This window comes from Rhinolophus ferrumequinum, chromosome 6, assembly GCF_004115265.2.
Source record: "Rhinolophus ferrumequinum isolate MPI-CBG mRhiFer1 chromosome 6, mRhiFer1_v1.p, whole genome shotgun sequence".
Classification (NCBI taxonomy): Eukaryota; Metazoa; Chordata; class Mammalia; order Chiroptera; family Rhinolophidae; genus Rhinolophus; species Rhinolophus ferrumequinum.
Genome location: NC_046289.1, coordinates 11,948,818 through 11,976,041, shown reverse-complemented (window position 1 = coordinate 11,976,041; position 27,224 = coordinate 11,948,818). Strand labels below are relative to the sequence as shown.

General features: G+C 43.4%; 2 protein-coding genes across 6 annotated transcripts in view; one reads left to right on the top strand and one right to left on the bottom strand.

The window, feature by feature from the left end:
* The window catches only part of EFCAB11 (EF-hand calcium binding domain 11), a 121,935-nt gene extending 112,289 nt beyond the window's left edge, over positions 1-9,646 (bottom strand). For both annotated transcript variants that reach the window (XM_033109715.1, XM_033109716.1), the window contains exons 1-3: positions 9,460-9,646; positions 8,845-8,940; positions 5,379-5,424 (exon numbers count right to left, since the gene is read on the bottom strand). In XM_033109715.1, coding sequence (XP_032965606.1) covers positions 5,379-5,424; positions 8,845-8,940; positions 9,460-9,534 — 217 coding nt within the window. In that variant the 5' untranslated portion in view covers positions 9,535-9,646. The remainder of the gene's footprint in view (positions 1-5,378; positions 5,425-8,844; positions 8,941-9,459) is intronic.
* Positions 9,647-12,751: 3,105 nt separating this feature from the next.
* TDP1 (tyrosyl-DNA phosphodiesterase 1) overlaps positions 12,752-27,224 on the top strand; it is a 76,950-nt gene continuing 62,477 nt past the window's right edge. For all 4 annotated transcript variants that reach the window (XM_033109607.1, XM_033109608.1, XM_033109606.1 and 1 more), the window contains exons 1-5: positions 12,752-13,314; positions 16,646-16,689; positions 17,880-17,935; positions 21,427-21,523; positions 24,580-24,614. In XM_033109607.1, the coding sequence (XP_032965498.1) occupies positions 12,756-13,314; positions 16,646-16,689; positions 17,880-17,935; positions 21,427-21,523; positions 24,580-24,614 (791 nt within the window). In that variant the 5' untranslated portion in view covers positions 12,752-12,755. The remainder of the gene's footprint in view (positions 13,315-16,645; positions 16,690-17,879; positions 17,936-21,426; positions 21,524-24,579; positions 24,615-27,224) is intronic.

The following is a 27,224-nucleotide window of genomic DNA, read 5'->3' as shown; positions in this document are numbered from 1 at the left end:
GAAGTCAATCATCTGCGATCACACACAGTCTTTGCCCTTCATGGAAACGGCCAGATGTGGATGGCGTTCCACACTGGCCTACGGTGAAGAAAGTGTGAGGAACAGCCTCACAACATTCACTGATGTGTTTACAGAACAGTTTGTGGGTGTCAACGTCCACTCGTCAGTCTCCTCTCTATGAGACACTGTGGAAGAGCTAACCCAAGTCACGCAAAACTGCGTCTCTCTAGAAAAGGAGTTTCTATTGTATGGACACTGATCACTGTTGTTGGTTGTGATTCCCTATTTGCTGTGAGCGCTGGGTAGCTCTGAACCAAAGGTGGCATCAACTTCTGGCAACTGCGCAGAACCAGCCTTTTGTTTAACGACCCACTCCTAACTGCAACTCACTGATTAATTAAGTTCCTGGGGGAATGGACACTGGCCTCAGTTCTGTCCCAGTGACTAATAAGACCCATGGCACTATTACAATCGAGGGAAGGGTCTATTGAATGGTTGAGGGGGTAAGCATGCCGATCAGACCCCTGAGGTCTGCTACTTACTAGCTTTGGCAAATTACTTAGCCTCTCTAAGCTTCTAGGTCTCATCTACTTACAAACTTCTTTCATTCTCTGCACTTAGAGAAGATATAAAATTTATCACAGAGGACCAGGGTTGTCATGAAATAAAACCCTATAAAGAAGGCAGCAATCGTGTATATTGGAACTAACCCTAACAGTGATCTGCTGCTTCCTTAAACTAGTGACTTGAGTTTTTTCTCTCACATATATAATTCCTAGCTTCTGGTGCCTAAACAGTTTTTGCTAATACTCATTTGCTTGTTAGGTTATAGAAACCTATACAAAGGTTATTAGCACCTTTTTGCTACTCATTCTGGCTGCCCTCAAATTCTCCCAGTGTGACTGACTTTCCTTGAGACATTCTACTCTAATTTCTAATAGCTTCGACTTAAGTTTTCACTCTTAATTCTCACAAGGAACCGCGACAGAAACGACCCACTTTTAGAGAGACCAGAAGCTCTTGGGAATTAGGATCTGGGCATCCAGGTTTAGGTACCACGAGGTATGTGCATTGTCAGGACTCTGCAAGTCAGGAGGGGCGTTTGGACTTCACCCGGGAAGCTAGGCGGGAACTGGGCACCGTACAGAGAATCCTGGCATGCTGGACACCTGGCATGGCTTTGGATGTAAGAAGAGCTACTGCTAGCAGGAGAATTCCCAGGTCACAGCTACCCAGAATAACTTTGAAAAGTTGATTACCTGAATAAATAGCTCTCAGAAAGCCAACGCCAACATTTCAGTTCTCCTTCAAGATCAAAACGTTAAGGAGAGAGAGACTGTGTATATTTGGAAAAAACATTTAATCTTTACAGAAAGCCTCTTCCTGCAAGAAAAAGAACATATAAATATGACTCATGTCACTGAAAAGGAGATAAGAAGGAGTTGATGTTCTGAAATTGGTTCAGTATTGAAAAGTTCGAGTAGCAAAAAATTATGTTAGCGGTAATCAGAGTTCAGCAGCAATTTCTTGCTAGGATGGCTATTTTACTCTCTCTCTTGGATGTTTGTGGTCTTGAGTCTCCCCTTTCAAGTGAACACGAATTGAAGCTAGTTAGAGAATTAGTACCCTGGCTATAAGTCTATTCCTTTAAATCATGAAGAGACGCTTTGAAAAAGTTACTTTGACATTGGTATCGAGACCAGGAGAGGAAGGTAAAAGACTGAAGCTTGTAGACTAAGAAGAGTCCTTTCACAGTAATTTTGGAGCAAGGTGCTAAACACCTACCTACACTTTGATCTCAATCCTCCAACCCAATCTTCCCCTGAATTTCTCAGATGACTAATTTACTTTGTAACCTTTTGAAATATATTTTAAAATTAATTATTAGGAAAAGATGCTGTGAAAGGAAGCATCCTAATGATTTGATTGAGAAGTGGATGTGAGAGTAGATGTCATATCCTTGATGTTAATTGCAAGGAAATGCATACGAGAGCAGGTCCAGGGGCAGATCATCAAAGTCGGAAAGCCCTCAGTGGGAAGACAATTTTCAGTATCAAAAAATTGCAGTTAGGAAGCAATCGCTAGGCCATAATGAATTTGAGAAAATGTTTCATCATAAGGCAGCCTGAGTAATCTCTGAGAGAATTCAGGCATGGGACAGGCCATATGAACGTAGAGGAGCTCTCGTCCAAAAACTAAAGCTCCAATGTACATCGGAACCCCCATCAAATGGAAGCTCTAGCACTGCAACAAATATACGAAGTACAGTCAAAATTCAAGAATTAGAGAACTCATAAAGGAGACAAAATTTCATAAATTTCATGAGCATATTTTAAGCCACAAGTCAACCCTCTCTCAAACGTCAGAAGAAAACATATGGGAGGAAAATAACAATAGACACTTAGAACATCCTTTGGCCACAAATCAGCCCTTACTTTATATCAGAGCACTTGGGGGAGAAGGTGGAAAACCCTAATGCCAGAATTCACCCTTCACTGTATATCAGATGAACCATACAGGAGAAAAACCATACAAATGGAACACGTGGAAAAACCGTTTCATGAAGTCAGATCTTACTAAACATGAGATAATACCTGTGGGGGGGGGGTGGAATTTAGGATACAGAATGTGGGAGGTTCTGCTGGAAATTAACCTTTACTCTACATCAGAGAAGTTACTACCCCTGTAAAGAACGTGGGAAATCTTTCTTCCAGAATAACACCTCTCTTGTACATCAAAGAACTGGTTAAGGAAAGAAAACCTGTGTGAAGTCAAATCCTTAACTCAGAATCAGAGATTATACATAAGGGAGAAAATCTACGAGAATAATGAATGTAAGGGTGCCTTCAGCAACAGTCACACTTGCTATATCAGACAAGTCACAAAATGGAGAAACGCTACATAAATACAAAGAGTGCAGAAAGACCTGCATCTAGACAGAATCACTGGCTTTCAGGGGACTCCTACAGGAGAGAAACCGAATCAATGCAAAAAATGACGGAAATGCCCAGAAGACAGAAACCTTTGTAGATTAGAATATTCACTTAGGTACCCAAAGAAAAAAAACGTAGGGAAGGCTTAACCGAGAAGTTCCAACTAACTGAACATCAAAGAAACAATATTTGAATAACCTGTGGAAATTCCATCAAGGTAGAGAGGAAGCAAACAACATGTTCTCCTAGCAATAGTATTGTTCTAAACTTCATGTTTCTTATGTGATACCAAACCTTGTATGTAGAAAAACAATCCAGCAAACTCTTTTGTAAATCTACCATTTATAAATAGATTTTTTTTTTTTTAAAGAAAAAGTCAAACCAGTCAAAAGAACAGAGGAGCCAGCTTGAGGAGGCACTCAATGGCCAAATCTGGGTCAAGTTGAGCACTATACAGTAAAGGATTTTAAATCATTTAAAACATACAAATTAATGAGTCCATACTGAGAAGATATAGATAGATAGACTCATAGGTAGATAGATAGATGAATCAATCGGGAAGAAAGGCGGTCTCTTGATTATGGGAAAGTACCAAGAGTTAACTGAAAGAAGCACTGATATTAGAAAATCATTACTTTGCAACCATTATAGCAAAAACTGGATCAAACAAGAATCATAAATGGATAACAAATCTAGGAGGAAACTTGGATAAGAAGCAGAATATTTGCAGTATCTTAAATGTGTCCTTCCACGGATTACTTATTAGTTGCAAGGGAAGAAAATATAAAAAGAAATAATACATTGGAGAAACTGGACAACATCTCCACCAGTGATAAAAATGATTATCTAGGAGAGACAGACGGACATTGTGTGCCTCCAGATGTGGCACCGTGAGAACGACATATCACATAAATAGTATTGTGGCTGAAAATGCTAAACTTCAACCGAATTACAGAGAAACATCAGGCAAACTCAAAATGAGGACTGTTCTTAAAAAAAAAAAAAAAAGTGAGGAATGGGCTATTTCCCCCAAAATACCAAAGTTACAAAAAGGTAAAAAAAAAAAATTCTACAGAGATATTCCAGATTAAAGGATGCTAAAGAGACACGACATCAAAGAAAAATTCCTGTAATAAACAAGGAAAAATGCTTCAAAGGATATTATTAGATCAAGTGACAATAATGGAATATAGACGGGAAATTAGATTAAAATAATGTATCAATATAAATTTATGAAGTTGATAAGAGTGCTGTGGCGATGCACAGTGTGGCAAGAGAAGGGGATGGTGGTAGAAAGTGCAAATGAGAAGGCAAATGGAGGAAAATGTTAACAATAAGTGAACCTGGGTAAAGGGTATACAGCTATTCTCTGTACTATTTTAAATTATCCCTTTAAAAGGTAATTTTTAAAAGGCCAATCCAGCATGCTCTGGGCCCTATCTCCTCAAACAGGTACTCATCTCTCTTTCTCTCTGTCATCTTCCTTTTCCCTCTTCACTAGATCATTCTGCCTTAGAGACATCTTTATGTTCCAAAAAAAAAAAAAAAAGCTAACAGCCACTCTGGTCCTACTGAGACTTATCTACTCACATACTCACATTGTCACACTTTGTCACTTGCCATCTATCTTCAACCCATTCCTGCATGGCCTCAGCCATCACCACACATTGAAACTGCTCTCGCTGAAGTCACCGAACTCCCCACAGCTGTTAACACCAATGGCTCCACTTCAGTTCTGAGGCTACTTGATTTCTCCACAGCGTATCTGATACCGTTGGCCATAACCTCTTCCTTGAAATATCCACTTCTCTTGGCTTTTGATTCAAAATTCTTGGTTTTCCTCCTGCCCCTCAGCCCCTCCTAAGTCTCCTTTTCCATTTCCTCATCCTCTACCTGACTTCTAACGGTTACAGTTCCTAAAGTTCTCAGTCCATTCTGCTTTGCTAGGTGGTCTCATCCATTCCCACAGCTTCAAACACCATCTAGATGCGGATGACTCCCAAATTTATTTCTTCAGCCCAGAGCTTTGCCTGAATTCAATATTCATACAGCCCGACTGCCTTGATCTCATTGCTTGAATCTTCTCAAATTTAACATATTCAAAATTGAACTCTTGGTTTCCTCCAAAGCCAAATCTCTCCTATCTTCCCCTTTCAGGAAGTGCTACTTCTGTCTGTTCAGCTACTCAAGTCAGAAAACCTAGGTCATCTATTGGACGTTGAAATTATAAGCAATGCTTTTTTCTTTATGCTTTTCAATGGTTTAAAATTTCCCTATAATATATATTATACTTATGAATATATGAATTAATCAAAATTAAAAGAACCAAAACTTCTTTCTTTGAAACAGAACAAAACAAGATGTGCTTACACATTGGCTCTTAATTTTAGTTTTATGAATGTCTAAATAAGGATACTAAAAATTAGTATGAACTTTATTAATTACCGGAAGTGTTGGGATTTACTGAAGACATCACAGAATCGGCTTCTATCTAGAAAGAAGAAAGAAAAACATGGACATATGATTTCATCAAATGTTTTCACAGTGCACATTCTTAATTCCTGGGGTGTGGGGAGTGATGTGTTTTATGAGAAACCCATAAAACACATTGTTGAGCCCAGGAGACAAGCAGTATCACGGGACATCTATAACGCCATTTTACTCTTCCATCAATATCTGTAAGATACCAGATGCAAATCTGTAACAGACTCTAATGCCCCCTAAAACTCTACTCCATTGATCAAAGCAGTTTAAGTAACATCAACTTGGTTGTCACATATGTAGCATAACCTAAAAGGTAACCTTTCCATTTTAGACAAATACAGACATGGACTCTATGGCTTTTTTTGTTTTTCTATTGTAAAAGTAACATGATGTAGAAAACACAAAAAATGTTTTTAAATTATGAACAAAAAAAATTTAAATCAGCCTTCAATGAAAACCATTAACATTGGGGCCTGCTTTTTTTCTCCCCTATGCATTTTAAACATATTTGAGAACAGACTGTATATGACGTTTGGGGAACTGCCTTCACTAAATATTAAAATATATGCATTTCCGTACTGGTACAAGGGTATTCCAAACACTATGGAACTAGAACCTCAGCAGCACCGGACAGTTTCTCCCCGTTGGATTCCGCGCCCCGCACTTTCCCAGTCCCTCTCGCCTCCCCCAGCTGATTCCCACTGCATCTTCTTCACGGAAGATGCCCTTAAACGTTGGTACTCCCCAATGTTCTACCCTCAGGCGACTGCCCTTCACACTCTGCACACTCTTCTTGGGCGGTGCCATCCGGTCCCCCGTTTTGAGCTTCCACCTGTAAACTGAGGAGTCCCACATCTGTCTCCAGCCCGCACCTGTCCACCCATTTTCAGATTCCTGTACCCAAGGGAAGCAGCACGATCTGGGAGATCTTTACCACCCCCACCTGGACACCAGCACAGAATTTCACAAGCACAGAATTGCACTTGGTGGGCGCATAGCCTCCTCCCATGTAATGTGCTCCCATCTCAACTTACTGACATTGCCATGAACCTGCTCTTTCGGAATTTTCTTCCTTGGTGGCATCACTATTGCTTCAGTCCTCGTGTCACACACTGTCTTACCGCCACTACCTCGAATTAGTCACCAAGGCGTAACTTCCATCACCACCAAGCACGCCCAGACTCTTCCTATCAGAGGAGTCGAGCTCCTTTCGTCTACCAATGACACCCGGGCCCCGAGGACAGTTACCACGAGACTCAGACCCTCCCCCTTGTCCCCTCACTTTCTGTTCCTTCTGTTCTTCTCTAGCTTAGTGTTTATCACAGAGTTTTATAAGTCTCTCCACACTCAATTGTGAACTGCTTCAAAGTAGAGTCCATGTTTTATTCATCTTTATAGCTCTAGCAACTACAAAGTGTTCTTTTTATTAAATAGGAACACTTAATAAATTTGTCAACAATTGCATAAGTGTATAAGTGACTTATTACAGGCGTGCTTCACTGCTTCATGACCTGTATTCAGTAAATATTTAATTTGCTTAAAAGCAATATTCAAAATTGAAACCCCAAACCTCAGCCTAGTATAAAAGTAAAAATCTGCTAAATTTCACACATTAAGTGTTATTTAAGTTTATTGTACAAATGACTGTCAAGTGTATAGGTGATTTGCTGTATCAGCACTTTACTGTTCAGTGATTTGCAGTCAATAAACATTTCATTTGATTAAAAACTAAAATCCAAACCCTCAACCAAGTATGAAAAGGAGAAATCTGTTAAATTTAATGGAATGTGCACACATAAGTTACCACATCCCTATATCTGTCATTAAATTCCTCTTATATTCTAAAATTAAAACCAACTAAGGAGACTCAAGGGTGATAAAGGCAGGAGACCAGATGTCTTTCCAGCTGAACCCAGGTTAAATACGATGCTTCAAAGGCCCAGTCCACTTCGCTGACCTGCTTTGGAATTTCAGCTGAAATAATTGCATGTTAACAGGAAAGCTGCTATCTCTGGGAGCCAGCCCTGAGCCCCACAATCAGCCTCTCAGTTAACTAACATCCCCTAGTAGTTTAGTCGAATCACTCTGAACCCACCTGGGGTGTTCATGGAACCTATTTAAGTCAACAGACCATATTTACCATGATGCTGTGATACATTTGAGCATAACGAAGGATGGAGAAGTGGGACATCACGTAGTCCCTGGCTTCGCTGAGCTTGCAATCTGACAGGTAGAGACCACTCATGAACAACAATGGGCCAAAGTGATGGCCAACCTGTTCGGTCTAATGAGGGCACGAGGGAGGGCATTCCAGGCAGAGCCCTGAGCGCTCCCTCTGCTCAATGACTACAGATGAAGTTTTTAAACCTGGACAAGATGTTGCCTCTGGTTCATTCCAGTTCAGCAGCTTAACAAAAGGGATCCATTTCTAGAATGTGATATAACAGGCAAGGGAAGCAGCACAAAGATGGGGATAACAGGAAACTTGTCCTACTATAAAGTAGGAGGTTCCTTGAAGCTCAGTTCAACTCTGATTATTAGTGAATTAGTGCAACCTCTCCTGGAGAACAATATCCAACAAAATTTCAATGTACCTAGGAATTGTACTTTTAGGTATTCCACAGATACACATCGACAAGGATATAATACAAAAGGATGCTCATTGCAGCAGTGACTGCAGGAATGAAAAATAAGGGGAGGGGCAGCCAGATGGTTCAGCTGGTTAGAGCGTTAGCTCTTAACACCAAGGTCGCCAGTTCAATTCCCACATGGGCCAGTGAGCTGCGCCCTCCACAACTAGATTGAAGGACAACGACTTGACTTGGAGCTGATGGTCCTGGAAAAAACACAGTTACCGAATAAAAATCTAAATGACCAAAAACAGGAAACTGGATAATGCCCATACTATGCAACTGTTTGGTTTTTTTAACGTGGTAGTGGTGGTGGTAGTGTATGCTTTTATGCTCTGGTAGGGAGGGAGGGGAGTTTACATTCAACTTTATACCTTTCTGCACGGTTTGAATTTTTCTGTATGTAAATGTATTACTTCTGTAATTTAAACGAAGCAAATTTTTTTGCTTCGTTTAAATTTAAAAAACTCTGCATGTCACTTCCTCTGTGAATTCTTCCTGTCACCAACACTCCCTCCCAGCCTTACCTCTAGATACCTCTCTAGCATCTCTTATTTATTATAATTATTAGCAGCCTGGTGGTGAGATAGGCTTCACGGGCTCTAATGAGACAGCTTTCTAATTCATCCCTTAGTTGGGTTCATAAGGTGAAAGAGTAAAATTCAACACTGGGCACATCTCTGAAATTGTTTATAAGGCAGTGATTAACTTTATAAATATGTAGGATGTAGGATCCATTCATCATTCGGATCACTGTATTGTCTGCCCCATCCCCCAATACATAAAGAAAGCTCTACCTTGGAGGGCTTGTACCCAAACAGCATTACAACAGCGACTTTAAAATCCTCTCTGCTTAGATAGCCTTTGTTATCTTCATCACATGCTCTGAACACCTGAGGAACATTAAAATATGTTTAGTTAACACCGAAACAATTTGTTGCATTATTTTTATTAATAGTTTCTATTAGATTTGAATCTCAAAAATCTAAAACTCAGACCAACAGAAAGGATCAAAAATAGACTTTCATTATCCTATTTTTAATTCTCAAGAAATATTATTGATGGGCTAAAATTTACCCCTCAAAAGCTCCAACGAGTTAATCGCTAAACTGACGCAAATTAATTCCTTCAAACCATTGGGTTAAATTCCACCCAAAATTCGGTCGCAGAATTAGGAAGTTTAGGTAAAGGGGGCTGGAGAGTGGAGAAGATGAGAAACTTAGAAGTGGCCAGAACACTGGACAGAGAGCCAGAAGCCTTGCAGCCCTAGGCTCAGTCATTAACCATGACACTTTGGAAGGGCAGTCCAATCCTTGTCTGTGCAACGACGCTGAGTAAGACCCAGGCGGGGAGACCAAAGTAAGAGCCCCGAGTCAAGTTAAAATCCAAGACTCAGTCCCCCAGACACCTACTTCCACCCACTTCTTGTGTTCTGAGGGGCTGGCTTCCCATGTCCGCGTCCGGGCCCCAGCCTGGGAGAAAAACATCGCGACCGCCACAACCAAGTCAATACAACGGAACCCGAGATCTCAGCGGCCAAAGCCTGAAGTGCAGCGGACCACAGACCACGCTCACCGCGCCTCAGGAAGCTGAACTTGGCCGGGCACCTCCAACGTCTTCTCCCATTGGCCGACCTGAGAGCCACTGGCGTTGATCCCGCAGTCCTATTGGCCAAAGGCTTTGTTTAACAACGTTTCCTTGGAACAGCCTATGGCGAGGAGGCTCCCAGGTCCGCCCCCAGCGCTGCGCTCCGCCCCGTCTGGTCCTCTTAACTGCTTGCGCGCGGCTGGGGATCCCGCTCACCTAGGTGCTGCTGCAATGTCTCCTGCGTGATTCATTTTCTCTGCCCACACCTCGCAATAAATTACTTTTGATACTTTTGATCTACGGCACTGTGATATTATAGGAGACACAAAGAGAGTGTGAACAAAGCATAAAAGGAACCAAACAAAACGAGCCAAGTGCAGGATTCACGTACAGATCAGCAAGTCATTGGGGTCCAACCCTCCGGGGTCTGTTTTGTCCCCCAGGTAACCCCAACACCTAGCACGATGCCTGGCACAAAGCAAGCCTTAACTGAGCCCTTAGAACGTTTATGGCAAGTTGTTTCATTCAATCCTCTGGGAGAGGAGCCTGGTATGAAAGAAATTCCGAGAACAAATAGTATAAATAGCACTGAGCCTAAATTCCATAGCAAACATCCTTATTAAAGGCAAGGAATCTGGAGAGGGCTCCGTTTTACAAAGGACTTTATCTTAGACCCTTCTGTCAGTAAGATTAAAACACTCCTGTATCAAACAGGCATTCCAGGTCGAATCCGATGGGAGCTCATTTAACCTTTTATTTCACAGCAGGTTTTACAGTGTGCGCCTCAGGCGAGCCCGCTTCTCTCGGGACAGAGGACTTCTCTCAGCCCTCAGCTGCCTCGAAACTCAGTTGATCCTGTCTCTGCCTTTAAAACAAACTCACCCCCCACCCCCAGCATCGAGCCCGAGGAGCCTGAAGCTGTCTATGAAAATCCCTGTTAAATGGGATGACTTTTGCTAATTTACTAAGGGAGAAAGGAGGTAACACTCCTTTTTCCTCTTTCCCTCTTTGTAGAAGTGGTCAGGAGGTGAGCCCCCTCCTGGGAGAACCCCCGGCAGCCCCTCTTGATATGGTGATCTTTAGGACCCAGCGGCGAGCGTCCCGGAAGGGGAAGAGGCAGGGCGGTGAGGAGCGCGCCGCGGCCGGGAGGCTTTGAACTGCGCGCAGGCGCGGGCGGCCACCGGCCGGCGGCTCCTCAGGTGTGCGTCCTGTGGCTGTGGAAGCCGACTCGCGACCCTGCTTCTTCCGGCTCGGTCGCGGTGCGCCGCGTCCCGCGAAGTCGTGAGTAACTGGGTGGGGCTGGAGGCGGATCCTGAGGGAAGGGGAGCATCTTGTAACAGCACGAGGTGGGGTTCCCTCTTGGGCCTCGGCTACGTCTTAGGCGCGAGCAGCAGGCGCTGCAGACATCCGCGTCCTCCGGGCCTGTGGGCGTGAGGGGTCCCCCTGCTCTGGTTCTTATTCTGGCCTCTCCACGTAGTGGGTGGGTGCTCTCGGCTCTAAGGAGTGATAGCGAGCGCACGTTGAGCGTTTACCCTATGCCAGGCACTTCACCTTTCCGTGTTGTTTCCCCACGAATGGGAACAGTCGTGGTACTTAGTGTAGACTTGTGAGAGTAAAGTGAGTTTATACCCCGGGAAGCGCTTCGAATTGTGCCTGGCCCGACGTAAGCGCACAGAAAAGTTAGCAGCTGTCCTTCCTCAACGTACCCCGAATCTACTCTCTCCACTCCATCCCCACCGCCTTCATCAGCTCCCCGAGTCCCTGCAGCAGGCGTCCCTAGGCACTATTCTGTCTCATACCTGTAAAATGTAAGGACTGTCTGTAAAGATATCTCTTGGCTTTTGTTGGTGTCGTTTATTTTTGTGTTGGTCTGGTTCCCCCCCGCTAAAATATAAGCTCTTCTAGGGCAGAAACTGTTTCTGTATTGTTAACTATTTATTCCCAGTGCTGGGCACATAGTAGCTGCTGAATAAGTAATTGTTGAATGAATGAACTCTAGGAGGTAGGAATGATACCCCTTTTACAGAGGAGGAAACTGAGGTTCAGCAGTTACGTAACCTGCCCACGTGTACATTTACCACCTAGTAATGACTGGATTTGAAATTGGGACTTACATTTGCCCACTACTGGCCACACAGGGTCTCAGTTGAGGAACCTGGCTCCTGTGTCCTACTGACCGTCTGCAAGCTCTGTAAGCAGCTGGGAGTGGGAAAGGATTGCCCCACCCCGCGGGATGTGGTGTAATGCGGGAGAGGAAGAGCTGGCAGCTTTAAAGAGTACCCATTTGCATCCACAGATTTTCTTTTAACTCCTTGATAAAAGCTCTAACATTCCAAGTTGGCATTTGTGGGAGAATGTCTTCAGATTTTCATCCTTCTTGGCATCTGTTTTCCTCTTCTGAGATCAAGCAACTGGAAATTAAACTGTGTGGTTTAGAAAATAAAATAGTGATTTGCTTCAGTACAAGTTCTTCTCTGCAGGTTTTAGTAGCTAGGTTTAGGAGCAGGCCATTAAGATAATTATTAAGTTAGTTGGGTCCTCGGGGTCCTCAGGTACAGAATTGATCCTTTGACACATCAAGGACTTTGTTAAGCTTTATGGTAAGGAGCTTGTCTTTGGGGAAGTGAGAAATAGTTACTGAAGTCCTTCGGGCTCCCGTGCTTTGGTAAGGGACACACTGTCAATTAAAATTTGAGCATAATCAGAATGACTCTTGAAATTCTTTAAATTGGCCGTAATCCCAAGCACCTATTGGAAGCTTCAGGGTCAAGAATAAACATTTTGTATTGTTTTGGACTTTGCCTCGACCCCCTTTCCTGGGTCATCTAAGAATAAGGTCAAGATGGAAAGACTAAGGGAGAGGAGGAGAAGGTGACCAGGATTTTTGCTATCACTGTATTTGCCAAATTCCTATAGCAGGTTCCGATAACACGCTTCCTAACACCTATAAAGTCACTGATGTTGGTTATGTGGTTTAACATCTGGTAGTTAGTTATCAGGTGCACTGTATGTGTTGTAGACGCTCATATGACGGGAATTGGAGAGCAATAGAGTTTGCCAGTGGCAACTAGAAGAATGGAAAATAATGATATTTCTATCTTTTGTTTCCAGAGGAAGTATAATGTCTCAGGAAGGTGATTATGGGAGGTGGACGATATCCAGTAGTGATGAAAGTGAGGAGGAAAAGCCCAAAGTGGACACGCCATCTACCTCTCTTCCTGTCCATGCTGAGCAGGAAGCAGCATATGAGCCAAGGTACACCTGTTCCGAGGCTCGGAAAGCCGCCCACCGGAGGAAGAGGTCTCCCTTGAAATTCAGCAACACAGATGCAGTTCCAGAAGTTTCACCTCCCAAAAGGCAGAAGAGTGGTTCCCAGGAAGACCTAGGTTGGTGTCTCTCCAGCAGCGACGATGAACTGCCCCTAGAGACACAGCAGAAACCGGCTAAGAAAGTGGTGATCAAAGAGGAGAAAGACCGCTCCCCTCCCAAAGACAGTGCTACCCCAAGAGCTGGAAATCACGTCTGCCAGGGGCTCAAAGAGGAGGAAGAAGAGTATGAAACATCAGGGGAGGGCCAGGACATTTGGGACATGTTGGATGAAGGGAACCCCTTCCAATTTTACCTCACTAGAGTCTCGGGAATTAAGCCGAAGTATAACTCTGGAGCCCTCCACATCAAGGGTAAGTGATGCTGGCGTTCCTTGGAGAAACCAGGTAGCCTGGAATGATCTCCAAGAGCCCTTCTTCATGGTCTTAACTCCCCAGGAAAAAGAAAAATACCATTTTGAGAAACCAAATGCATGAGTTGGACAGCAAACTTTACTTAGGTCAGGAAATCAGAGGGTATTTTTCTCAGCCCCACAGACCAACCAACCAGTTGCACACTTACTGCAATGTTTAGAATTGTTTAACTTTTAAGTTAAAGATTAAATTTGATCCATAACTATTAATGGTAGCAAATACTTGATCAGAGCATCACCTAAAACTTGTTAAAAAAGCACATTGTTGGTCACCACCCAGATTCATTGAATCAAACTCTGGGAACAGAGACCCCCAACAATCCTTTTAGGGGATTCTAATGTCCAAGTAAATTTGAGAACCACTATTTGGAAGCCTGGTTTTGGTTCCTGGTGAAGAGCAAAAAAAAAAGAATGCCAGCATGCAAATAGATGTTTCAGTTCTGCACCAAAAGCTGGTCTTTGGTGGTTTGGGTTATTTCCCGGGGGTGTCTGTGTGATATTGTATATATTTGCCCTTCATCCCTGGTTATATTTGGTTTTTGTCCCAGGCTCTTGAACCGGCTCTACAGTAATAATGGTCAAAGTATATTTTGTTATTCATAACAAGCCCCTTTCAACCACACATGGGTTTGTGTTAATGAGGTGACTTTTCGAAAGCCCCTGAGAATGAGGGATTGGTTGCCAGGGGAACCAATTACTGATTAAAGTTGGAACTTTAAGCCTCACCGCTCACCTTCAGGGAGGGGAAAGGGGGCTGGAGGTTGAGTTAATCACTAATGGCCAATGTTTAATTGAGCATGCCCTTGTAATGAAACCTTTAAAAAAAAAAAAAATCCCTAACTCAAGGGGATCAGAGAGATTCCAGGTTGGTGAACACGCGGAGGTGCTGCACCTGGGGAGGGCATGGAAGGTCCTGCCCCCATACCTTGCCCACGCATCTCTTCCATTGGCTCTTCCTGAGTTGTATCCTTTTATATTAATATAATATGTATATTTTATATAATATAATAACTAGTAATGTAGTAAGTAAAGTGCTTTCCTGCATTCTGTGAGGCTTTCCAGTAAGTTATCGAACCCAAGGAGGAGATCGGGGGAACCCCCAAGTTACAGCTTCATAGAAGTAGAGGAGGTCTGGACTTGGACTCGTGATTGGTGTCTGAGGTGGGAGCGTTTTTGTGGGATTGAGCCCTTAACCTGTGGGATCTGATGCCAACTCCAGGTGGATGGTGTCAGGATTGAATGAAATTGTAGGACACCCAGCTGCTGTCTGCCGAGAATTAGAGAATCGGTCTGTGTGCAAAACTCTATACAATTGGTGTCAGAAGTATCAGGTGATGAGAAAGTTTTCTTTTAAGGGAGAACAGCAAGTGCTCTAGAATCCAAGACACAGGATTTGAATTCTGGCCTCACCATTCACTTGCTGTGTGGGTAATTAACACAGGACCAAACATTCTTCCAATTTCAGTTTACTCGTCTTTAAACTGGGGATTCAATAAAAAGAGAAAAATACATGAAGTGATCAGCATAATATACTCACGTGGCATATACACAAAATAAACATTAGCCTTATTTCAGATTACCTTGTTTTCTAGCCCACACTCAAAAATAGAGTATGTTCACTATCGATAGTGTTTTAATTACATATCAAACATGTATATTACATGTCTTCTGTGTGGTGTATAAATGTTGGTGTATTTAATTCCATACTGTAAGGGAGTATGGTTTTTGTTTTTCATTTTGAGAATCTCTTCTCAAAATGGTTCGCTGAAGAAATATTAGATCTCAGTGTTTTTGTTTTGTTTTATTTGAGATTGACAGGAAATCATTAGAGAACTATGCAAGCTTTCGCTATGTATAGTAAAATGATAAAGACCGACTATTAGCACCAAGATATTGAGGAAGGGAGGTAACATTAAGGTAGGAGCTTTCGTATAGATTACTTACTTTAATCCGCACAACAGCCTTGGGAGTAGATGTTACAATTGCCCTCCTTGGATAGGTGACGGATCTGCAGTCTAGAGAAGTTGCATAGCCTACCCAAGGTCACAGAGCTGGTAAATGATAGAGCTGGGATTTGAATCCTGACATTCGGCATCAGAATCTATGCTCTTAACTGATAGTCTGCTCCAACATACGGAGTCGTGCATGTGGTATCTACCAAACTGTAGATGGTTTAGAAGATCTCATGGAGGAAGAGGACTTCAAATAGGCCAAAAAAGATAGGTAAAATTTAGAGAGGTAGAAAGAGTGGCCAGTGGAGGCAAAGTAGAAGACACCGTCAAGGAATGTACTGCATTTTGTCTCATGATGGTGCAACTCTCCTTAAAGATAGTTTCTTTAAGAGGATTTCTTTGTTCTTTTAACTTTGTACCGGGCGTCTGGCTCATGTCTGCAAGATAGGTCAAATGAATGAATGAGTCCATTCTGAATCCTCAGAGACACTTTGGTGTTAAGAGCAGAAGTGTGGGAGTCACACAGCCTGGGTTCAGATCCAATCACCCCCTTCCTAGCTGTGTGGCCATGGGCAGCCTCCTAAGGAGAGACTCGTCGTCGACAGAATGGGAATGACAGACCGCATCAGAGGATGGCTGTGGGGAATAGGAGATGATACATGGGAAGTGCCCAGAACGGTGCCTGGTACCTCGTAGGTCCTGCACAAGTGCGGCTGTGAGAACCCAGGACGGTGAGAATGAGTGTGTGCTTCCTCTCACGGGGTAGGTTATGAGAAGTGAGCTTTCTGACCTACCTGAAGTCAAGCTTGAATGCGCGTGAGGTTGGGCCTCCTTACAGACGACCTGGGGTGCTAGAAATGGGAGCTTAGAGCTGTGGTGCCTCTGCCCTCTCCTCAGGAAGCAAGTGCTCTCAGGCTCCAGGGGAGAACCATCTTGTCCGGGCTCGGGGAGGTTTCCTGGAGAGGGACTTGAATGAGTACTTGAAAGAGATAGACAATAAGAGATCTGGAAAGAAGAACATGTGTCATTGTCTTTTTCTGGCGATTTCTGAAACGGAGTAGTCATCCAGTATTGAAGTTGTAGATTTTAGTTTTACATTATATTTTATTAAAGAATCATAATAAGTTTCATTAAACAGCACAGAGGAATTTTCTCTTAACATTTATGGAACATTAAAGTCTAGCTTTGTAACTTCCCAGTTCACTGTTTGCTAAGCCAAACTTTGATCATCAGGGACTATTTAATAAGTCAGTTGTGATTGTTATTACTAGAGAATTTTTGTCAAAATACCAATTAGATTTAAATGTTTTGTCTTCTCAGATATTTTATCTCCTCTATTTGGGACGCTTGTATCTTCAGCACAGGTGAGTTTACACTTGTGGTTTTTTTATTGTTTGTTTTCTTCTTGGATGAAAGGGGACAAATAATTAAACAACTGCGTAAGAAAAGGTGAGTGCTGGGGACCTGTGTCTCAGTCCTGTGCGGAGTCCCCAAGACAGCACATAGCACAGCCGCCGCTGTGGGATCCACAGCCATCAGCATGGAACATGGATGCCCCTATCAGTGGAGCTCCTGGCTCTGGATTAGGCTACAAGGGTTGGCTAAGAAATCTCTTTGGAAATTACAGCCTGAAGGACTTCTGTTTCGGACACTGATCATCTTATGGGACTCTGCAACCCCTGCCCCTCCCCTCGCACCCCTCCCCACCCGTGGTGTAACCAAGTCAAGTTTGATTTGATTTAGAAAAGTAAGAAATTTCTAGTGCCAACCAAAAAGAAGTGAGTAACAGTTATGGCTACTTCTGCATGTTTGCTTCTGCCTGACAGAGCTGGTGCCTTTGTGTTGATAAATCACATTAAGGCTCCAGGCTCTCAGTAAATAGTCAAAAAAAAAAGGCCATGTCCCTAAAGAAAGCACGCAAGCCTTTCTGTACCTTTCATGTTCCACCTGGCCTCGGGAACCCTGGTCTCCAGGTGGAAGGTGGTGTGGCTGTGTGAGTTCTCTTAGCTCCATGGAGTCACTGTGTCCAGGAGGAGGGTCGGGGTTACCCAGGTGTGGGGAGGATCCCCCATAGCTGAGCCCAGTGTAGAATTGGGAGCCAAGATGTACTTGTTCTACGCCTCGTGAATGTCCGCTCAAGATGCCTTTTGACAAAGCTAGCTCATAAGTTAGGCTGAAAGGAAATGTTCTTTTCTCAGAGTCCTTTTTATAATCACCTGAGGGAAGGATACATTTATAATTCCTGTTATTTAAATTAATCAGAGCCCTCACAAATAACAAAAACAAACGCTGCCAAAGCACGCAGAGAGCATTTCCTCAGCGCCTGTTTTCTCATGCACTGCACTGATTCCAGGTCCTTGAACCATGTATTCCCTTCAGGATGTATTTTAGGTTTGTTTATGAGTGTTGCAGCATCTCTCCAGGTTTATAAATTAGAGACGTAGTTCATCGTTATTTTAGAGTTTCTTTCAATTTAATAGCCAGACAGTTCTCCTTATTGACTGCTTGGCTAAATTACCCGTGACTTAGTTCCTTTTCTCTCCCCTCCATCTAGTTTAACTACTGCTTTGACGTGGACTGGCTCATAAAACAGTATCCACCCGAGTTCAGGTGAGTTCCACAGGATGATAGGTGCATCGTAACTGTAAAGGGGCTTTAAACCAAAGATCTGTGCTTCTCAGACAGCTGCCGACCATTTTTATGAGTATGTCTTTTGAATCCATCAAAATCATACAAATGTTAAGGTCTATTGGGAAAACAGCATTTTTTGATGTATTCTAACTAATCAGATGCATTCCTTATACAGATTTTAGCATTTTCCTCCATTGTTGTGTCCAGAAGTAGATAAGGACAAATTCTAACCCAAATAAGACAACTTGATGTCCAGGGTTAATGTGAAGGAAAAGATCTCTGCCACCTGCTTTGCAGAACTGTAAGCGTGCCACATGTGGCCAGCCTGGAACGCTTCACTTGGCGCACAGTGCTCTTCTGAGAATCTCTGTCTCAAATGGTTCTTCCTGTAGTTCAGGAGTTAATGAAGGCGGTCATAGGACCTTCCCTCCTCCAGGTTATGGAGGTGATGGATTTTCAGTCTGTTTCCTGCAGTTCCTCAGCCTGAGGTTAGGCTGTGCAGACCAAATGAAGGTAGCGTGACACGGTTTCTGACACGTGTACATGGCAGAATCCATAACGAGGAAGAGGAATGCACCTACAGGGAAGATGATTTGTCGGGGCCCTCAAAGAACTTGGTGCATTTAGGGAGCACTCTGTGGGAACCTGCATCATTAACGGTAGATCAAATGCTGTGAAGTTTCCCAAGTGGCTTTGGCACGAAGAGCTTGTATTTGACATGTCACACGTAGGATGAGTTTTTAGCCGCGTGTGACAGAAAACCCAAAATAATAGTGGCTTAAACAAAGAAAGGAAAAAATTTCTCCAGCCAAAGAAGACCAGGTGGTAGACATTCATGGTCTGGATTGGGGGCTGCCACGGTCTCGGGGACCTAGCCACCCCTGTGTCTTTCTTTCCCACCATCCCGGTGTGTGTGTCACTTCAGTCTTCAGAGTCTCCTCATGGTCCAGGATGGCACCTGAAGCTCCAGATCACTGGTCTGTGTTCCAGGTAGCACGAAGGAGAAAGGGGGAGAAGGGCAAAAGGGGTGCCCCCCTCGGAGCAGCCTTCCTGGAAGTCCCACACAGCACCTGCTTATATTTCACTGGGTGGAACTCAGTCACGGTTATAACCAGCTCTGAAAGAGGCTGCAAATGGAGTCTTAGCTGAGCACACCTTGTGCTGAACAAGATCTGGGTTGTATTAGGAAAGAAGGGAGACTGCATGCTGGGAGGCAACGAGCAGTCTCTGCCACAGGCCCCTGGCCAGAAGTGGCCCCGGGAGTTGTATTGCCACTGTTACTTTTTGTCCCTTTGCTTCTCAAAGACCTTGGAATCAAATTGGCACACCTTTCAAGTGTGGCCAAAGTATAGGGTATAATTCGTTTACTATCTGTTATGGGTTGAATTGTCTTACCCCAAAAAAGCTCTGTTGGAGTCTCAACCCCCAGTACCTCTGAATGGAACCTTATTTGGAGAAGGTTTTTGAAAGACATAATCAAGTTAAAATGAGGTCATTAGGGTGGGTTTTCATCTAACATGACTGGTGCCCTTATAAGAAGGGAGAAGGGGAGATTTGGACACAGACACAGACAGAGTGAAGGCACAGGGAGAACACCATCTCCCAGTCCAGGAACACCCGAGGCTCCCAGAAGTGAGGAGAAAGGCCTGGAATACATCCTTCCTTCCCAGCCCTCAGAAGGAGCCAGCCCTGCCGACACCTTGATCTCAGACTTCTTGCTCCCAGAACTGTGAGGCAAAAGATTTCTGTTGTTTCAGCCGCCCAGTTTGTGGTACTTGGTTATGGCCGCCCCAGCAAACTAGTACAGTAGTCCTCGTACAAACTAGGACTCTGAGTAACTATAGTCGAGGGATAGGAGAGTCCTGCCTGTCCCATCACCCGCTCATTGCTGATGGCACCTTGGGAATGCCACCAGGAACATTGTCAGGAGGAGGAATGACCTATAGACATATAAGGTCTATAGGTAACGTGCAGAACTTAGATAAAGAAAAATTCAGATCGTAACGGTGTATACCTTCTGACGTGGTCGTTCAGATGCTGCCTGTAGTGGGTTCTCCAGAGAAACAACCAACGGGACACAGGTAGAGGGAGATTTATTGTTAGTAATTGGCTGCAGCAGGAACAGAACAAATTCCCTGCTTTTTGTTCTACTCAGGCCCTCAACAATTGGATGCCCACCCGCATTGGGGAGGGCCAACTGCTTTACTAAGCCCGCCAATTCAAATGCTAATCTCATCTGGAAACCCCCAGACAGAGACAGACAGACCCAGACATAATGTTTTATCGGAACACCCCTTGGCCCAAATCAAGGTGACACATAAAATTAACCATCACAACACTGCCTGTTTGTGATAGTTTATAGAGCCAATAAATTTTAAGGAATTCAGACTTTAACTTCTGGCAACAATGTTTAATTTTTTAATTTTTTTTTTAAGTCCTGATGATCTGGTAACACTACATAGGTGATAGATATGTGAGTGTCTCTTACATGATTCTGTCCCATTTTTCTAGTTGTAAAATAGAAAAATTTTCCAAATAGAAAAAAGTTGGGAAGGCATGTTCTTCGTTTTATTTCACCTAATATGTTAGAACAAAGCTCATTAGGTAGCCAGGCATTCATACCGGAAGTGTACTTTCGATAATGTTTCTTCGTAGTTGTCCCTTCATGTATGGCAGAGAATCATCCTGCACTGTGACTGATAAATGTGGAAGTGGCTACAGTTGTTCATCTTGACTGCTCTTTGGAGGAAAAAGCCAAATTTTTGTTTTGTTGGGAGCACTTGTAAGGTATATTGATTTCTAAGGATTATCTTGCTTTAAATTAACTGGAGAAGATTATAGTTCTCTTAAAAGCCTTTTTGATCTATTCCAGGAGAGTATTGTTACGTGGTCTTTAGGAATTTGAAAATACAGCATTTTCCATGTACCTCGGACTCTGTTTCATTAAAATATAACGTTACCTATTAGTGAGTCTGCATCGTGCGTAGTCCTGGGCCTGTTGACTCTGGTATCTTGGGGAGTCTAGTGCAGTACTGAGCACACAGTAGGAGCTTGGTGAATATAGGCCTAACAAGGTAATTCACTGCTTGTTCCAAAACAAGGAAAAGAAACGAGCATCATGCTATACAACAGTAATTATATATCTTCTAATCTGTCTGAATTTAAACACATTAACCCAGAGTTAGCTATATGCCCTTTGGGACCAAAGAATGTAATTCATTACTCAAAGGCTTTCTTGAGTGACCGCCCCACAGGGTCCCAGGAGAGCTTTAAGTTCAGGCCACGCGGCCGCATTATAAAGGTAACTGGTTAGGGTAGATGAACTGATCACCGCTGTGTGTGAGCCCTGTGCGCAGTCACCACAGAGGCCAGGAGCACATGTCGGGTGACAAGGAAGCCAGCGTCCCTTCACTGGGCAAGAGTCCAGCTTTATGAACAACGTATTTTAAATACTTCTGGTCTCTTTTCAGGAAGAAACCAATCCTGCTTGTGCATGGTGATAAACGAGAAGCTAAGGCTCATTTACATGCTGAGGCAAAGCCTTACCAAAACATTTCCCTTTGCCAGGTAAGCTGCGTATTGCCGTTTGAGATCATGCTTGGTCTGAGAGTTGGAAGGGAATTCAGACATTTAGTCTCTCCACCTGCCTCGTGCAGGAACCCTCTCTCCAGCATCCCCAACAGATATTTGTCTAGCCTTGGCTCAAATACTTCCTGAGATAGCCCGCCCTATTGGTGGGGAGCCCGTGTGGTTAGAAAGATTTTTCTTTTCACTGACCTGATAGCTCTGGTTGATTCTTCAGAGAAACAACCAGTAGGGGGGTGGGTATGTATGTATATAGAGAGATTTTTTTCTTTTTTCTTTTTAAACGTTTATTTATTTTAAGTGTTTTTTTTGGGACACATCAGCTCCAAGTCAAGTAGTTTCAATCTAGTTGTGGAAGGCGCAGCTCACAGTGGTCCATGTGGGGATTGAACCGGCAACCTTGTGCAGAGTACCACACTCTAACCAACTGAGCTATCCGGCTGCCCCCATAGAGGTTTTTTTTTAAAAAAGAATTGGCTCATGTGGTTGTGGAGGCTGCTGGCAAGTCCAGCATGCACAGGGTGGGCCAGCAGGCTGGAGACCCGGGGCAGAGTCCATGGTGCACTCTGAGCCCACAGGCAGTCTGGAGACTGAATTCCCTCTTCCCTTGAGAAGTCGGTCTTTTTCCTCTAAAGGCCTTCAGCTGATTGGATGAGGCCCACCTGCGTTGTGGAGGGTAATCTGCTTTACTCAGAGTCTACTGATGTAAATCATAATCTCATCTAAAAAATACCTTCACTGCCTCATCTGCCTAAATACCTGGATCCTGTGGCCTAGCCAAGCTGATGTATAACATTAACCATCCCAGTCTGCCTCTTTGTAACTTCCACACATTAAGCCTAACTTTTCCCCCTGGAACCACGTAGAATAAACCTTCTCCTTGCATGTATCAGTGATTCTTATATTTGAAGTTATCTCCCTTAGGTTTCTCACTTTCTTGGGTTGTATTTGATGTAACATGGATTACCATTCTTTCCCAGCCTCTCCTCTACCTGTCCTCAGGTTGCCTCTAGTTAGTCAGTGTGCCTCTCTAAACCTGGGTGTCCGCACTGAGATTTTACCACTGTGCTTTACGTAGTTGGAGTTTGAAAACTTTCCTCTTCCCAACGTGTTCGGGGCTTACCTTCTACACAGAGGTGTCTTTGCTTAGCGGTTCCTTAAAATCCCATTGTTTTGCTTTTGTTTTCCAAAAAACAGAAGAGGTTAAACTGCAGTAGGATAGCTCTCATCAGACTAACAGTGGGCAGAAAATAAGATAATAGGAATCTTGAAAACCAGTGATTAAATCAATAGAAATAGCATTTTTCAAATACTACCTGTACTGAAAAGTTGAGGAGAGGGTGTGGCGAGCCTGATGGCATGCTCCAGGCCTGCCACTAGAGGGCGAAACGAGCCGCCTTCCCCCAAACCTGTGCCAGGAGCTGTTCAGAAGGTCCCTGATCTGGTCTGAGGTACAGGAAGATTGTGGCTCATCCTAATCTTTTGAAATATCTTTGTATCTCATCTGTTAGATGAATTCTTGACTTTGACGTCGATCAAAGGATCAGTGGATGCTAACACTTCTCCCATTTTGCACATATGGGGCTGGAGGCCGCAGATTGAGCCCTTCTGGTAGTCACGGTTCAGACTGCCGGGATTTGGTCCCGGCTCTCCATCTTCTAGGTGTGTCATTCTGGGCTCGTCACTTGCCCTCTTCAAGCCTAATTTCTTCATCTTCAAACTTGCTAATACTATTCTTCACAGGGTTGTTGTGCCTTTGCCCCAGGAGCACCTGTTAAATGTTGTCAGTTGAAGTTATCACCATCCTTATTTTTGTGCTTAGACTTGCCCAAAAGCCTACAACTTATAGCAAAACGTCCACACATTGGGCCAAGTCTCTTGACCATTGCTTTTTCTGAGCCAAATAATCAGTTTACAGAGTGGCAGTCTTCATTCTGATTTTGTAATTTTAAAGACATGAACTACAATTCCCTGCTCTCTCATCTGTGCCCAGACTACACAATGATGCATGCTGGTCTGGGAGCATGCTCAGAGTGTAAGAGCATAGCAAACTGGCCCACCTGTCTGAGCATCTGCAAAACAGGGCTGAGTCATACTCACCTGTGTGTGCCAGTTTGCCCATCACTGCCCGCAGCAAACAGCTCCACCCATCTGTCATGTGGCTGGGCGGAGGGTACAGCATGGGTTTACCCCCTCAAGCCCCTTTCCTCAGCACTTCAAATACTTTTTCTCATTTACTCCTGACAACTCACTGAACCCCTAATAGTATGCTCATTTTAAAAAGGAGAAAGGTGAGGCACGGAGATTTAAATTTTTTCCAAAGTCATGCAAAGTTGTGAAGCTAGGATTTGTGAGTTCCTAACTGCTATTTTGACCGGTCTATTTTATTTTAACTTTTTCATAGCCTGAATCTTGGGCATATTGTGCTTAACCATATCATTGGGCATATTTTTGCTATAGTAGGTGTTAGATAAAATGTTTTACTTCTTCACCCAACTCCCCATTTGTTTGTAAAGGTATTTTATAACACAAAAATGGATTTAACATATTACCTCTCTATTTTCAGCACTTGCTCTGTTATTAATGTAAAAAACGTCTATTTTAACATCATAACACCAGTCTTTCTGCTGCCACGACATTCAGTGTTTCTTTTAAATGTACTCTGAAAACTTTTTGCTTCTACTAATTTCAGTGCTAGTCAAATATCTCATTTTAGAACTTTGTTTAGTCTCTTTTGTTTTCATTCATTTTTTGACAACTAAAGAAATTAAGTTTCTCTGATTTTAATTACTATAATTAAAAATGCAGTATGTATTGAATCATATTGAGTAACTTGTTTAAAAAGTAAGTTTTTTTAAAAATGAGCCTTACTGGATGTTATTATAAAAGTTGTAATGTCGATCAAGGGCTTGTCCACTAGAGGGCAGTAAAAGCAGTTTTAAAAATGCCAAGTTGACCTGAATCTTTTCTAATTTCCAATAGGTAAAGATACTGAGGGTTTATTTAAAATAAGTGACTTGACTTCTTTTTCATCCTAGGCAAAGTTGGATATTGCATTTGGAACACACCACACGTAAGCAATTTTTATGAAAGGGGGAGGGCATGATTTTAATAGACCAAAGGACGCAATTCAGAAAGTGCCCTTATAAGAACTCACGTGATATTTTTGCTGGGGAAAGAAAGCTGTCAGTAAGGAAGCAGAGGAAGTGAAGTTGTTTTCTCACAGCCTTAAGTCAAAGTACTGGGATTTGGCTTTCAACCTGGAAGTCTGAATCTGTGGTGTGGTTTCTGATTTCTGTTTAGGGCATTCCTTATAGAATAGAGCAGTTGTGTGGTCCATGGTTATGGGTAACTCTACATGTGTTAGTCGCGTGCCAGTGGATTCCACTACTTTAAAGAAAGTCTTATATTTTTATAAGATTCTGAGTTGCATCAAAAAGAATATTGTTAGGTCAGCTCCATGCTGTGATTGAAAGAAAAACTATTTTACAAAAAATTGTCAACTTGACAGGCTGATGCCTGCCCCTGCTCAAGACAGCTCAGAAATTTCTTTTAGAATGATTTTCTGAGACATTGCAAACCACAGACAGGAAAAACTTTTCTGTTACTTCCTACTTGGCACGTCATACCCAATTGTCAACTTGCCTCCCGTTTTAGGTTAGTTTTACAACTGTTTTTGCTGAGCCCTTTTACATAACTGGTTCTATAAATGAGATAAGGAATAAGACAGGGTTCTCCCCGTTTCAATATTTTTATAAATCATACTTCTCTAGAAAGGATTTATGAAAAGAATGTGACCCAACCTCATGTTTCTTCTACACCGTAATGGAAATGGGTAGCTGGCTGCTTCAGGCATCTGTCTGTAGGGCAGAAACGAATCTGGGAGAGTGGGGGGAAGTTGTCCCCAGTCTTGCTGTGACTACTGTTTTCTTGATAGTACGGGGACCTAAAGTGAAGCCATCCCTTCTTCTTTCTCTTTGTACACTTAAAACTAAATTTTCCCAATCTGCTTTTAAAAGAGGGAACCACAGCAGAAAGAGTTGAGCCATCATATTATAAAAGGATACCCATCAGCTCTGTAATATCTGGTCTTAGATGCACTTGATAAAAGTTGCAGCACTTACCAACCATCCCCAATGGGTAGCTTCAGTGTAATTAACAGGACAGGCTCTGAGGATCGTTGAGCGTGAACTCCATCCAGTACCCAGCTCCACTGTAAATTATTCCGTACATGGCGCTGAGCGCACAGGATGCCAGTTTGGGCAGAGGATACAAAATGGCCTTGAATAAAGCAGCTCAGCATCTTAGGGTTCCCCGAGCTGTGTCACAGGAGATACTGATGGGTGGCAGTAGTCAATCTGCCATGGGTAGACCTGCCAGTAATGGGTAACCCCAAATGAATCTTTGCCACCACCCCCCTTAGCTGGAACCCTAGCATAAATAACTTACCAATTCTAAGATACATTCGGCAAGTGCTCTCATTTATTTGGGTTTTAGGCATGATTTCCTGGACCCCAGTGCCCGGTTCCTGTGCTTGCCACACGTTCTGTGCCAGCAGTCAGCATTTCATGGGCAGGGTGACACTGCACCTAATCTGCTAGCAAATCAGGATGCCTGCGTCTCTGTCCCTCTGTCCGGGAGGGACCGACGGTGCTGGGCCTGGCCAGGATCTAACTGGTGTTTGACTGAGCCCAGAGCTGCTGTCTTTTTTTAATGCTATGCAAAAATTGTTTGGTCCTTCCTTTTCGTCTTAGAGACCAGAGTTCCCTGAGTACTTACGCAGTTTTCCTCAGGCCAGTGTTGGAGACAGGACCAGAACTATTTATTTTAACTTGTTTTTAATTTATTTTTGTTTGCTCCCTGCTGAAATGGACTCATTGTTTCCTGTGGTCCATCTTCGCCCCGCCTCTCAGTACACACACACACACACACACACACACACTCTCTCTCTCTCTCTCTCTCTCTCTCTCTCTCTCTCTCTCTCTCTCTCTCTCTCTTTCTCTCTTTCTCTCTTTCTCTCTTTCTCTCTCTCTCTCTCTGCAAGTCCATGCCTCCTTTTCCTCCCCCACCATACACACTTTGCAGGTTAAACCCAGCCGAGTTCTGCATTCAGAGCTGTAAATGCCTAGGGGAGTAATTATAATAGAACCTTTCCCAACCCCATATCTGTGTAGTTTACATTTTGTTAAAATGCAGGTGTCTTGTAGGAGATTGAACTCGTATCTTGCAATTACTTGCAGTTGCTCATTTTGAAATGTTTTAGGAATTATTAATTAAATATCTGTTACATTCTTGAGACACAGCTCTGGGGGCTGTAAAGTGTTTTGAGATGTAATAGTTTTTGTTCTAGCAACTTTTCGTCTTTTGGTGACAGAGGCAAGACAAACATGAATTAGAAAAGGAAGAAAATCTTCCAGCCCCTGGTGATGGAGCATAAACCGCCTCCCCGACTAGACAGAGGGGAGCCACCACAGTAAATAGGAAGTGGCCATGAGATCGCGTGCACTTTAGCAGACACGTGACGGTGTGCTCCGTGCAGAGCACTGATGGCCCTGAGAACCCATAGAGGAAGCCAGAGCAGCTCAGTGTCCATCCAACGTGCCTGTCTAACGGGGACCCGCCCACAGCATGGGCGGGCAGGCCTCTTTTCGCTCCCTTCTGGAGTCCTCTTTCCCACCTAGAC